Here is a 14,146-nt window from a genome sequence, read left to right as displayed (position 1 = left end):
TTGCCTACAGTAATATATCAGTTCCTTTTTTAAAAACATATTTTTATTGTTTATTTATTTTATTATTTTATTTTGTCGCATTTCTATGCCACCCAACTCCCAAGGGACTCTGTTTACATATAATATACATTGTTTACATATAAATAAATATAAATATATATAAATAAATATATATGTTTTCTATATTTATATAGATATATTTCTATATTTAAATATATAGTTATATATTTATCAAAGCTGTTTCCCTAGCCAGTTTATTGAACAAACCATGGTTGGCCAGGTCTGCCTCTTATGCCCAGCCCAAACCCAAATCACCCACATTAAGGATTTTGTGCAACGTATAAATATTCTTATCTTCCTTTTAAAGTCAGTTTGCGCTGTCCGAAATAATTCACTCGTTTTCAGTTGAATTTTGAATAACACCAGCTTCGGTGCTCTTAACTTCTTCCCATCAAACACACACAGGTCTTCGCAATTTGTAAAAGTCTATAATGAAATAGCTAAGCTATCATTGCTAAGCACTTCCGAACTGTCCAAGAGTCATTATTTAAATGGAATCTTTTTCCCGTAGGAATTATTCCACCTCGTTAAATGCAACCATCCTTCAGGATGATGCCAAAGGACTGGTGAATTTCTAAGGCCTACCTCGCAGGATGGTTGGGAGGATAGAGCGGAGGCAAACGAGAACATTGTGGAATAGTTTTTGTGTTACGAGCGTGAAGGGGGCAGTCCCAGAGACATTTGGGGAGGGGTTCTGGAGGAGGAGGAGGAGGATGACGACTATGGGGTCCTTGGTGGTCTCTGAGCTTGGTGGTTTTCTTGCAGACGTTTCATGACCCAACGAGGTAACATCATCAGTGCTAGAAAGGAGGAGTCTGCTAGAGAACCTCCCAGTTGAGATAAATATATTCCCTTCTGAAGGGAGATGTCCACACGAGCCTTGAGAGGTGGGATTTCTTCCTGCAGGGATTTGTGGGTGGTTTAATTCCAAGGGCATCATCATCATCAGGACGGCCAGACCCGGCTTCTCCTCATCTGCCTGGTGCCTCCGCTTGCCGTACCAGCCAGGTGGAAGAGCCGGGCTGCGCCAAGGTGATTCAGCTCCAGGGTGCCCGAGGCGCCGTGAATGATTGCAGGGCCCCACCCAGACAGGACTTTGGTCTCACCTGGAGGGGCTGCAGGAACCGGATTAAGCCGCACCCAAGGAGCCGAAAGCAAGATAATTCTGAGCTTTTTGATGGCATTCCCAGAAATAAACTGAGATTATTTCATTAGAACCAAGAGTTCTTAATGAGGGCCCGTCCCTGGGAGACTGTGCCGTTGAGTCACGACGCCAGGCTTAAGGAACCCACCTTTCGCAAATAGGAAGGGTGGCTCTTGACTAACCGGGACTTCTTTGCAACGTTAGAACGGCCCAGTCTCCTCTATAGTCCTCGACTCACGGTTGTCCGCTTTTACAGGCCTTACGACTTATGACCAAAATGGGAGCCCAACATTTCTGTGGCTAAGCGAGACAGGTTTGAGTTTTGCGTCCCCATTTCTTACCACTTAAACCGTGTTAAGTTAGTAAACACGACTGGTTAAATTTAATCTGGCTTCTCCCATTGACTGTCACAAAAGGGGATCGCGGGACGCTGCCACGGTCATAAATAGGAGTCGGTGGCCAAGCGTCTGAATTTCGATCACATGATCTGGGGTGGGGATGCTGCCACGGTGGTGTGAAAAAGGATCGTAAATGGACTTTTTTCAGGGTTTTTTGTAACTTTCAAGAGCCACTAAATTAATCATTGTTAAGACTGTGTCAAGCCTTGGGAGAACCATGATCATCTCACAAGCTGGCTTAGAAGCTGTTTACCTTCTGCAAAAAACTGCACCCAATCGGAGTTTCCTCACAATAGATTTTTTTAAAAAAAAACAACACAACTTTTTACCAAGATTTAGAACCTGGATGGTTGAGAGAAGGAAGTGAGACTTGTATTCGGCCTGCATGGAAATCTGGTGAAATTGGAGACAAAAATCTAGGTTAGCTATTGCTGGAGATTTACTCCCAACCCCGAAGGCAACCTGGTTAGATATTAACTATGTTCAAAGAAGCTTTTAAATTGAATTTGCCCACCTGCCTGCCTGAAACTTCAAGAGTGGTGTTTCTCAACCATGAAAATGGGTGGACTTCAAACTCCCAGGGGGGATTTTGGGAGTTGAAGTCCATACGTGCAAAGTTGAGGATTTTAAGATTTAAGAGGAAAAATCCGTTCTTAAAAACAGGTGGGATGTTGCTTTTTCCAAATTTTATTTAGAAGGCCAAATCGTTCGCTGGCTTCAATCAAACACAGGGGTTAACCAAATGTAGGATTTAAAAGAGGAGGAGAAAGAAAAACCCACTGGTGTGGTCTGTGGGTGGGTGGGTAACGCTAACCTTAAAATGCACAAAATTTCAAAGTTGAATTGTTTAGTTTCTGGAGGGGTGGGGTGTGGGATGTTTCCAGAACTGGGAGATAAAACCCTAGAGAGACTGGGGAGGAAAAAGGACATTTGGTGTAGGTCCCTTGCTGTTTCATGACCCAACTAGGGAACATCATCAGTACAAAAAAAAAAGGGGGGGGGCCTCTGCAGCAAACCCAACTCCCTTTCCAGCGCTGATGATGTTCCCTAGTTGGGTCCTGAAACATCTGCAAGAAAACTGAGCTCAGAGACCATCAAGAATCAATATTCTTCCTCATTCTCCTCCTCCTCCTCCTCCCTGCACAACCCTCTCCCTTCTAGCATTGATGACGTTCCCTAGATGGGTCATGAAACGCCTACAACCTCAAGAGAGCCCCAAGGACGCCACCCTTCAACCCTGAGCTACGAGTTATTTCCCTCCGTCGACAAAGAGATTAACCCACCCAGGATTTCGACGTCAGCCTCTTCCCCCGCCCCGAGCCAATAAAACCAGGCGAGGCGGCAAAGTTAGAATTATTATTTTTTTTATTACTGAATTCAGGTTCTTGGTGGTGCTGCTTCCATAGAGTTTGTTAATTCCACCCCCCAACGTAGAGTTGGGTGCAACTGTTTTTTTTTTCCACAATATTTTATTTGTACACGGTACTACAGACAAAAGCACAGAGCTACTATGGCAGTAGTTAAGGGGAGGGAGAGTTAAAGAGGAAGGGGAGAGGAAGTTGATCACAGGGAGGGGGGCCCGGGGAACGCAAGTTGCCATTCCACACTTTCTTGTGGGGAAAAAAAAAAAAAAAAAAAGAACACACACGCGTACAGAGATCCATTTTTTAAAAAAACACACCCTTTTTCTTTTTTTGTACACACTGGAAAAACGGACTTAATTCTGGAAATTCGGGTCCCCGTCGATTCCCAACCATTGGCTGCTTACCGCCGCCGCCCCCTAACCCTCGAGAGGAAGAGGAGGAGGAGAACTGGAGGAAGCAGGTGGACCAAAGAAAACCAAGGAAGAGGCTCCTTTCGGAATGTCACAAGGGTTTGAAAGGGGGGACGGAGGAAGAGAGAGAAAGAGAGGGAAGGAAGGAAGGAGGGAAAGGAGCTGGAGAGGAATAGAGGGGGGGGGGAAAGAAAAACTGTAGCACGTTTGGCAAATTTGAACAGCAGGCTGCAAGCCAGCTGCAGAGACAGGAGGAGAGAGAGAGAGAAAGAAAGAAAGAAAGAGAGAGAGCACCAGGCCAGGGAAGATGAGAAGGCAGAAAAAAAATAATAATTGGAATGGAACCGAGAAAAGGAAGGAAAACCCCCCCAACCCCACCCCCAACAGTAGCATGGGGCCATTAACATGGAAGCTCCAGAGTCACTGGCACGACAGGGGACCCGGGAAAAGGGAGGAGAGGGGGTCTCACACAGGCTTGCCCTCCAAGCTGATGACGCAGCTGCCTCCCAGCTTTTCCGCTAGACTCTGGCGGTCTTTAATGTCTTCTAGGCCGTTTGCTTGCCATTCGTGCTTGATCCCTGTGAGGGAGGGAGAGAAAGGAGGGGTGAGATTTTTTTGGGGGGGGGTATGGGGGTTGTCCCCACTCCGGCACCTAAGGTTGGGTATTCAGATTTATTGGACTCATACACTGGAAGGGAGTTCGATCCTAGGTAGAGGCAGGTATTTCTCGGGGCACAATGAGAATAGATCTGCCGAACAAAACTCCTCATCGGCAACAGGAAGGGCATTCGGCCAGGAAACACTCAGCTCCATTCATTTGCCCAGACTCCACCTATAAAGGGATTATCCCAGATCTTCGTACTTTCCGTCATGTACTTAAGACCTTTCTATTTCACCAAGCCGGGCTGGCATAAATCTCTTCTAATTTTTCTAAATCTTTATGCTGAAAATTCTTAACCGATGAACCAAATTGGCTTAATCATCTTATATTCACATTTTATATGTATGTTATTTTAACTGTTCACTGCCCTGAGTCCTTCGGGAGAAGGGCGGTATAGAAATTGAATAAATAAATAAATAAAATAAATAAAATTATGGGGTTGTTTGATGATATAGCTGGAAGGGACCTCGGAGGTTTTCTAGTCCAACACCCCCCCCCCCCCCCCCCGCTCAAGGCAGGATACCAGGGACGGGCAATTTATTTTCCCAAGGGGCCGCGTGAGAAACTGGGACGGTGGCAGAGAACCACACCGATAGGGCTGAGAAGATGTGTAGGCATGGACGGGTGCAAATATACTAAATTATAAATAACCATTTGCAGAGTCCTTCATAATAAAAGCAATCCACGCAGACCCAGATAGGGACAGCCATACGGCTGCATGTAGCCTGGGACCATAAAAATGTCTTTTTAAAAAAAAAACAAAACCTAAAAGTACTTAGGTAGCCAAATTTACAAATAGTTCATTGAGTGACCGCTCAAAGTTAAAACAGCAGTTAAAAAGTGAGCAATGACCATTTTAAAAAAAATACTTATGTCCGTCGTAGCATCCCCATAATCAAAATACGAGACGCTTGGCATCTGACTCGTACTTATGACAGTTGCAGTGTCCTGGGGTCACGTGGTCCCCTTTTACGACCTTCCGACAAGCAGAGTCAATAAGGAAACCGGATTCATTTAACCGAGTTGCTAACTTAACATTGGCAGTGATTCACTTAACATCTTGGGCAAGAAGAGGTCGGAAAAAGGAGGCCAAATTCATTTCACAAATGTCCCACTTAGCAACAGAAAGTGGTCATAAGTCGAGGACTACCTGTGAACCATGCAAGTCAGTCAGGGCCAGACGGGGACGAGCCAAAGGGCTGGATTTGAACCCGGGGGCCGTAAAATACCCAGCTCTGCCTTGTACCATTATCTCCGATCCCTCACTGGCTCTTGACCCCTTCCCTCTGCCCCCCATAGCAGAGCCCCCAGAGAACAGAATCCTGGCTCCAGAAAAGTAATTTAAATGCTGGAAAACCAAAATATTTTGAAGCTCCCGCTTTTCCTATCAAGTCACACACAACCCAATACTTCCACTGGGAGATTAAGCTGCTGGGAAAAAGGGGAGGCAGATGTACCCCAGAATCCCCAACCAGAACTGGAGGAGCCAATCGTAACTCATCTCCAACTTTTTAAATCCCCAGCATTTCCTTGATGCTGGAAAAAGGGGAAGTCTGCCTTTGAAACAGGTAGAAAAGGGGGGGGGGTTGTCAGAAAGATCCAAATTGGCTGTACAGCTTAGTCCTCGGCTTACAACAATTGGGACTAGGAATTTCCATCTTTAAGTAAGGCCGCTGCTAAGTGAGCTGTGCCCCCGTTTTATGATTCTTGCCACGGTGGTTAACCCCTGTGGTTGCAAAAGTCAATCGCGCGGTCGTTAAGCCAACCTGGCTTCCACCCACTGGCTTTTGTCAGAAGCCGCAGACGGCGATCTCCGTAGCCTTGGGGCCCTCGTTGACAATTGTCAATAAATACACGCCAGTGTGCCAAGCACCCGAATTGTGTGATCGCACGACGGAGGGGATGAGACGATAGGACTAACACTTAAGTGACTTCCTTTCAAGTGCCGGTATCGTTTTGGATGGTTGCTAAGTGAATGGTTATAAGTCAAGGACTACTTGCAGTAGAAGTTCAACATGGGGCGGGGAAGAAAGTAAGAAGACTGGGTTGACTTGGGACGCTAAAAGATCCCTGAGGTTTTAAGACGCCTGATTCAGAATCAGGTCACAATATTTATTTATTTATTTAATATAATTTGTATATCCCAGAGCCTTTCCTAAAAGTAGGGGGGTTAAAAGTCCAGAGGAATCAGTCCAAACTGGGATATTACAGGTAGTCCTTGACTTATGACTATGACGGAGCCCCCCAAATGTACATCGCTGAAGCCAAACGTTTGTTAAGCGAGCTCTCTGCCCCGTTTTATTTTGTTGTTAAGGGAATCGTTGCATTTGTTAATAACCACCGGTTGTTAAGTGAACCTGGCTTCCCTGAAGGTCACAAATGGGGATCGCGCGACCCTGGGATAAAATACGACTCCGTTGCCTGATCAGGTGACCAAGGGGAGGCTGTAAATGTTAAAGTGTGAAAAACAGCCCAGTGTCGTGTTGTTTTTTTCCAGTGTCGTTGGAACTTCGAATGGTCATTAAACAAACTGTTGTTAAATCAGGGACTGCCTGTATTTCAATTCAACTCGCTTCCGGTTTCTTTTTTTTTATTGAAAAAAACTCGCTTCCGGTTTCTAACTGCAGGCGTTAGGCCTTCCTCCGGCCAATGGGGAGCCGAGAAAGAGAACTTCCTCACGCTGGGCATCCGTCAAGTAAGATGCCGACATGTCCAGGGAAGAGATCGATTTGAGGGCAAGCCACGGCTACGGGCATTCAAACTGGGTCAACCTGTCATCCCTGAGCCCCAACGGGCAGCCAGCCAGAACCCTGGTGGTACAAGCCCTGCCTCTACCTGTGCTCACACCTGCCGGCTCTCACCTGGAAATTTCTTCTTGAGGGCATCCTTGGAGCTGGCGTAGATCATCTTGCTCTTCAAAGGAGCACTCTCGGGCGCCCTGCAGGGAGAGAGACAAAAGCTTTCACGCACCGGGTATGTTACTGGCCTCCTGCCCACCACCATTTCCCTGCCAGTTTTGCCATTTTATTTTCACTTATTAAGCGTTTTATGCTACCCGTATCTCCCTATGAGGCGACTCTAGTTCCTGTATTGATGCTGTGGAAGGAGCAGGGTTTTCAAAAGGAAGCAAATGTGGAAGAGGTCATTCATTAATAAATCCCCCAAATAGCAATAGCAATTAAGACTTACATGCCGCTTCATTAGTGCTTTACAGCTCTCTCTAAGCGGTTTACAAAGTCAGCTTCTTGCCCCCAACAATCCGGGTCCTGATTTTAGCTACCTCAGAAAGACGGAAGGCTGAGTCAAGCTTGAACCGATCAGGATCGAACTCCTGGCAGTGGGCAATTTGCTTGCCAATAATGCATTTTAACCGGAGGGAGGGAAGGAAAGGGAATAGCACGTAGACTTATATACCGCTTCACAGTGTTTTACAGCCCTCTCTAAGCAGTTTACAGAGTCAGCCTCTTGCCCCCAGCAATCTGGGCCCTCATTTTACTGACCTCGGAAGGATGGAAGGCTGAATCAACCTCAAGCCGGTGAGGATCAAACTGCTGGCAGTCAGCAGAATTAGCCTGCAATGCTGCACTCTAACCACTGTGCCACCATGGCTCAAATGGGGGCATTCTCAGGAGGAGGAGCACTTCACATGAACTCTACATCACCCACTAACTAACCCAGCATGAGCCTTGCTGCTTGGGAGAGGTTAACACGGGGAGCCAAGAAGCTTCCCCACCTTCAGACCGGGCCTCAAACCTGCCGTCAAGAGGTGCATCTTTAAAATTAAATCGCTTATGGGAAGACTGGAGGACAGCAGGTTGTGGTTGAGACCCTCACCTGTGCATTCTTTTCAGGGAGGCCCCAACTGAGATGGACGAGAAGCTGCAAGCCAGCCCAGCCCCAGACACATACACACCCTCTCCAGGTCCTCAATTATACAGATCATCCCAACTTAATTATTGTTTTCTCGCCCCAGCTTAACATACTGGGAGTGAAGCAGCCGTCTAGAAGTCTATTCCCCAGGTACCGAGGTTAGGAGGGAGAGGAGATCAGGCAGGATATGGGGCGGTCTTCCTACAGTGCTTTAATTTTAAAGGTGGGGAGGAGAGCTCAATAACACAGACACACAGACACAGAGCTCTCTGTACCAATCTGGGAGAGGCCAGTCGTGGCCGTATCCCACCTCATATGCTGATGGAGGAAAATCACCTCCTTAATGGCACACAGCCAAGCAGCTTTGGTTTAGGAAGGATGAACCCGCCAATTCAGACAAGAGGCTGGTGATAAGGCACCAGTCCTCACTCCCCAGCAAGGGGGCAGCCTAGGCAACTCAGAATAACAGAGTAACAAGAGTTACAGAGTTGGAAGGGACCTTGGAGGTCTTCTAGTCCAACTCATGCCTCTGAAAGACTTGGATTAATGACCATCAGAAAAACTCCCGGAATAGGGCAGGAAGCTTGCCTGCGCAAAGTATTCAGCCTTTAGTCACTGGGAAAAGGGTCTTTGAAGGGGGGTGGGGAGCATGGCCACACAGGAAGGAAGGAGAAAGAGGGAGGAAAGGAGGTCAAAGAGTGAGGGAGGGAGGGAGGAGAAAGCAAAGAAGAAAGGAGGGAGGGAGGGAGAAAGAGCAAGGAAGGAAGGAGGAAGGAAAGAGAAAAAGGGAGGAAGGAAGAGTGCAAGGAAAGGAGGAGGAAAGGAAGACAAAGAGCAAGGGGAAAGCAAAGAAGAAAGGAAGGAGGAAGAGGGAGGGAGGAGAAAGAGAGCAAGGAAGGAAAGGAGGAGGAGGGAGAAAGAGGGAGGGAGGAGGAAGAGAGTGAGGAAGGAGGAGGAGGGAAGGAAGCCTCACCAGAAGAGGAAGACCAGATCTTCCTTTTTGCTCTCCTTGGTTTCGTAGGTGGCGTCATAGAGGGCGTAGCGGCAGTCGCTGGGGGGCAGCATGGCGACGAAGTGCAGGTAGGGGTCATCGACGGTGTCTCCCAGGTCGCCCACCAGGATCTCCTTGCCGACCTCCAGGATGATCTTCTTCTTGTCCTCGCTCAGGCAGAAGATGACGGCCTTCTTGCGCTTCTTCTGCTCCTCCTGGGGGGCGTGTTTGCGCACCTTCATGTCGTTGAACACCTGGATGACTTTGTCACAGACGGTGACCCCAGAGGCCTGGGCAGGGGAGACGACACCAAGGGGAGAAACACTCAGCGACGGACCCCAATGAGGGTGCCACAGTACAGGAAGTCCTCGACTTGCAACCACAACTGAACCCAAAATGTATGCTGCTAAGGGCGGTGTCTATTAAGTGAGCTTCGCCCCATTTACAACTTTCCTTGCCACATCTGTTAAGTGAATCACTGCAGGTGTTAAAATTAGTCAGTGAATCCAGCTCCCCTCCCACCCTTGACTTTGCTTGTCAGGTCGCAAAAGGGGATCACGTGACCCCAGAACACTGCAACTGTCATAAATGTGAATCAGGTGTCAAGCATCCCAATGTAAATCACATGACCCTGCTCACTAATCACGTCATTAGTGTGAAAAAAAAAATGGTCCAAAGTCACTTTTTCCAGTGCCGGTCTAAGTACGGTCACTAAACAAATTGTTGTAAGTTGAGAACAACCAGTACTGAATGCACCAGTGCTGCTTCTCAACCTGGGCAATGGGTGGACTTCAACTCCCAGAATTCCCCCGCTAGGTAGCCCTCGACTTATAAGCATTCATTTAGTGACTGTTTAAGTTACAACGGCACTGGAAAAAGTGACTTCTGATCGGTTTTCTGTTGACCGCAGTAGCATCTCCACAGCTATGGGATCAAAACCGACATGCATTTATGATGGCTGGGGCATCGGGGGTGGGGGTCACCTGATCATCGTTTGCGCCCTTCCCAAGTGGTTTCTGACAAGCAATGGGGGAAGCCATGTTCCCTTAAACACCTGCAGTGATTCACTTCACCACCACGGCAGAAAAAGATTGTAAAATCAGACGTGACCCGCTTAATGACCGTGTTTTAACAATGGAAATTCTAGCCTTGTGTTCCCAAGTCGATGTCCCCTGTACAAGATTACGACAGGTAAGGAAGGCGTGGGAAATCCCAGGCACATGCTAAGTGTAACAGTCACCGTTTGTTAAATCAGGTTTGCCCATCACGAGGTTCACATCATATGCTAAACCAGAAAGCACAGCTAACTAACTAGTAGCCGGGATGCTCTTCAAATGTTCTACCCTGTTTTTGCACAATATTCCAATATTTGGGGGGTTGCCACAGAGAAGAGGGGGTCAAGCTATTCTTCAAAGCACCTGAAGGCAGAACAAGAAACAACGGATGGAAATCAAGGCAGAGAAGCAACTGAAGACGAAGGAAAAATTTCCTGACAAATGAGAACAATCAAGTTTGTCTCCAGAAATTGGGAAGGTGCTCCATCGCTGGAGGTTTTTATGAAAAGACTGGACAGCCATTTGTCCAGAATGGTGTAAAGTGGGTTGGACTAGAAGACCTCCGAGGTCCCTTCCGATTCTGTTATACCAAGACAAGGAATGGATTGCCCACAAAAGACTGCACCGCCCCTATCTCTGCAACTTCCTTCCCACCGAGCGCAAACTCTGGCTGCGGAAAAGGGAACTGATTGACTGATCAAAATCTCTCTGTAGAAGACCCATTTTCAGGATAGCCGAGTTCGCACAACGTTGTTAGGGCTGGGCCAACGTGGGATCGGATTATTTGTTCAGGGCAGGAGGCCAGCCAATTGTGGCAACCAAGAAGCCAGAATAGGGTTTGTGTGTTTCGACAGCTCTCCACCCCCCGGGGGGGGGGGGGGGGCATAAAATCGTGATTACAGAGGCCAGGGAAAGTTTGAAGAGTCTGTTGGGAAAAACCAAGCAGGATGAAAGGGATACTTTCCTCCAGCTGGCTGCATCAAGCTTTTCATTAAAAGCAAGCCTTTCAGAAGGATGCCGGCCGAAGAGGAAGCTCCCACCCTCGTGAGACGAGCCAACCGGAGGCAAACTCGGCTCCGACTGAAGGCAGGAGAGCTAGGCGTGGCACCAGCCCAGAGAGAGAAAAGAAGGGAATACCAAGGACTGCCTTTGGCAATCCCCTCTTCCAGATTTCGCTGGAAGGAATCGTAGCTTGCCATCATAGCTTACTGGGGAGGGGGGAAAAAGTACAGGCCGAAAAGAGCAGGTGGCCCGAAGCTGCCAGATGGTGCTTGGGCTGCAGAAAGGGAAGTGGCGCCCTGCCGCAGAGAGAGGAGGGGGGGGAACGGGTGGCTGCAAAGAGAAATGTTCGAGATGGAGGAAAAGAATTCAAAATTGCATAGTTGGAAGCCTGGGGTGGGGGTGGGAATTTGCCGACCGTAGAATTATATGGGTTGGAAGGGACTTTGGAGGTCTTCTAGTCCAACCCCTTACTCAACCCAGAAGCAAGGGGGGGGGATGGAAAGAGACAGCGGCACTGAAAGGCCAGAGCGGAAAATTGGGGGGGGAGGTGGGGCAGGGGAGAGAGGGAGCGAGGTCAAGGTGTAGATTGAGATGTGGGGGGGAGGACAAAATTTAGGAGGGTGGGGGCTTCCTGAAACAATAGTACAGGTACATGGTAATTCCATACTCTTTGTTCTCTTAAATACACTCACAAACACAGAGGGATATTCTCTCTCTTCCCATATATGGACCTTGGAACGTGAGAACTGGGGAGGGACTCCCACTGTTAAAACTCACATCACAGAGCGGGAGTGCTCCCTCAATGGTGACCCGGCCTATAGTTCCCATCATCCCCTGAAAGGAGTACCCATCCCTCTCTGATTGTGGCGGCCCATGTTCCTCTCCTGCCTCGATTGTACCATGCACACAGCCCTTTAGAGATGTAGGCGTGCCAAAGACACACAAGGGCCATCCTTTCTCAGCCATGTGTGGCCGGGGATAATGAGCCCCTTGTCTTCCAGCCATCTTGGGGAGGGCCAATGAATCCCAGGGATGGGAGTGATCAAATGAGCATAGCACTTTCGCTCTGTGTGTGTGTGTGTTGTGTGAATGCACCCCCAAAAGCCACCAGATCGCCCAAAAGCTGGCTAGCGACAAAACCATGCCAAAAAAAAAAAAAGAGAGAGAGAGAGAGAAATGTGGAAGGGGGAGTAGTAGACCCCTTCCTCCCCATTTGAAAAGATTAAGGGGAGGGGAGGGAAATGAAGACATTAAGAGAGTACATTAAGGAGTTTCTAATTGGGGGGAGGGCAAAAAAAAAGGTAAAAAGAGGGTAATTTTGGGCCAGGAAATGAAATTGAGCAGGAAATACAGTGGGGGTGGGGCATTCAGGTTTAGGGGGGAACCGCCCCCCCCTCAAGGGAAAAGATGAGGATAAGGAAAGGAAGATGGGGCAAAGGGGTTGCATTTTTTGGCTTCTCACCCATTGCTAGGAAAGGCATTAGAGGGAGCTTGGATGGGGGGGGGAGAGAAGGAATCATTTCTTTGAAGGTGGGGGTGGCACAGAGGAAGCCATGGGGATGCTTCACGTCTCCTTACAATTTGGGGGGGAGGGGAAGGAGACACCCCCACCACAAATTGGGAAACAGGTCCGAGGGTGGGAGATGATGATTTGGGGGGGGCCACAAAGGCTATGGGGATACTCCTATAGCCCCCCCTTGATTTACAGGGGGGAGGGAGAAAGGAGACACCCCCCCACCTCCCAGAAACTGGGAGAAGTCATCAACGGGGGAGGGGGAAGAATGAATCATTCTTTCTAAGATTTGGAGAGGGGGGGCCACAGAGGATACTTCATGTCCCCTCATACTTGGGGGGAGGAAACCCCAAAAAAATTGGGAGAAAAAAAAGAAACTGAGGAAGAAAATGGGGGGGCGGCGGCACAGAGGATACTTCCATGTCCCCTCCTGTTTGGGGGGGCTGGAGACCCCACAAAAAATTCAGAGAAAAAAGGGACAGAGGATATTTCATGTTCCCTCATACTTGGGGGGTGGAGGCCCCCCAAAAATTAAAAGGAAAAAAGGCACTGAGGAAGAATATGGGGGGGCACAGAGGATACTTCAAGTCTCCTCATATTTGGGGGCGGAGACCCCCCCAAATAATTGGAAAAAAAGGGGGTGAGAAAGGCAACTGAGGAAAAAGATGGGGGGGGCCCACAGGCACCCTTCAGCCCCCTGACTTGCAGGGTTGGGGGAGAGAAAGAAAGGAGACCCCCCCCCACACACAGAAATTGTGAGAAGCAGCTCTAAGGGGGGATTATGTGTGTGAAAGGAGAGGGGAAAAAAGGGGAATATAAAGGGAATATGGGGGGGGTCCTGAGGGGGAAAAAAAACCACCGCGAGAATGAAATACCTCAGGGAAGCCAAAATAGGGACTCCCCCCCACCTCACTGCCCCCTCCCGCCGCTTCCCTGAGGAAGCCCCCACAAAATGGCGGCCGGGAGACAAGATGGCGGCCTAACGTGAGGGGGGGGTGATGTGTGAGGAGAGTTGTGGGGGGGGGCGGCGAACCGGCGGGTCTTACCATGGCGCCGGGCGGTTGAGGCGGCGAAGAGAAAGAAGAAGAGGCGGCGGTGCTTTTCGGCGGTCCGGGGCTGAGGCGGCAGAGGCGCGGCTTGGTGGCCTCGTCAGGCTCCGCGGCGGCTTCGACTGGCGCTGCGCGACTGGCGAGGCCCGAAAGGAACTACGGCCACGCCCCGCCTTGGCCCTTCCGCTTTAAGGCACCGCCCGAGGAGGAGCCGCTTCCGGTCCGGCGGCGCGGAGCCTGTCGGGAAAGCGAGTCCGACTATCCCTCCCCCCCCACGCGCATCGCCGCCGCTGCCTTTCTCTTTCTTGTTGAATGGAGTTTTGGGCGGGACGAAAAAGCAGAGCGTGTGGGGGGGGTCGTTGCCATAGGAACGGGAAGCCATTTTCCCCGGGCTTTCTCATTTCCTTCATACCAGCCATTAAAAAAAAAAAAAGCCCAATTATTATTATTTTAAATAAATAATTCTGTATGAGTCCCGTCGGGTATAACTTAAAAACAAAATATGTCTTTTTTTTTTTTGCCCCCCTCCCACACGTCTGCCTCCTCGTGGGCGCTGGAAAAGACTCATGGGAAGTCCCGGGGTTACATGGGAAATGTAGTTTTTTTTTTAATTAAAGGCACTGAAAAGG

General features: G+C 48.9%; 1 protein-coding gene across 1 annotated transcript; it reads right to left on the bottom strand.

Annotated features, from left to right (window-relative positions):
- Window positions 1-2,949: 2,949 nt before the first annotated feature.
- On the bottom strand, window positions 2,950-13,839 carry CFL1 (cofilin 1). The gene is made up of 4 exons (XM_034404628.3): window positions 13,515-13,839; window positions 8,881-9,188; window positions 6,899-6,975; window positions 2,950-3,954 (listed from the first exon to the last, which is right to left on the bottom strand). Exons 1-4 carry the CDS (start codon window positions 13,515-13,517, stop codon window positions 3,842-3,844), a joined length of 501 nt encoding a protein of 166 aa, XP_034260519.1. The 5' UTR covers window positions 13,518-13,839; the 3' UTR covers window positions 2,950-3,841.
- Between the last annotated feature and the right edge of the window lie 307 nt (window positions 13,840-14,146).

The sequence above is a fragment of the Pantherophis guttatus genome, chromosome 18 (genome assembly GCF_059756535.1).
Source record: "Pantherophis guttatus breed Tessera chromosome 18, ASM5975653v1, whole genome shotgun sequence".
Lineage (NCBI taxonomy): Eukaryota > Metazoa > Chordata > Lepidosauria > Squamata > Colubridae > Pantherophis > Pantherophis guttatus.
Note: the sequence above shows the minus strand (reverse complement) of the source record. Positions and strands in the feature narration are given on the sequence as shown.

Excerpts from the sequence above, each read along its gene's own strand:
- CFL1 (XM_034404628.3), bottom strand. Across the intron at positions 6,976-8,880 it reads GATCTGGTCTTCCTCTTCTG|GGCGCCCGAGAGTGCTCCTT; the intron begins GTGAGGCTTCCT and ends CTCTCCCTGCAG. Across the intron at positions 3,955-6,898 it reads CCTCAAGAAGAAATTTCCAG|GGATCAAGCACGAATGGCAA; the intron begins GTGAGAGCCGGC and ends CCTCCCTCACAG.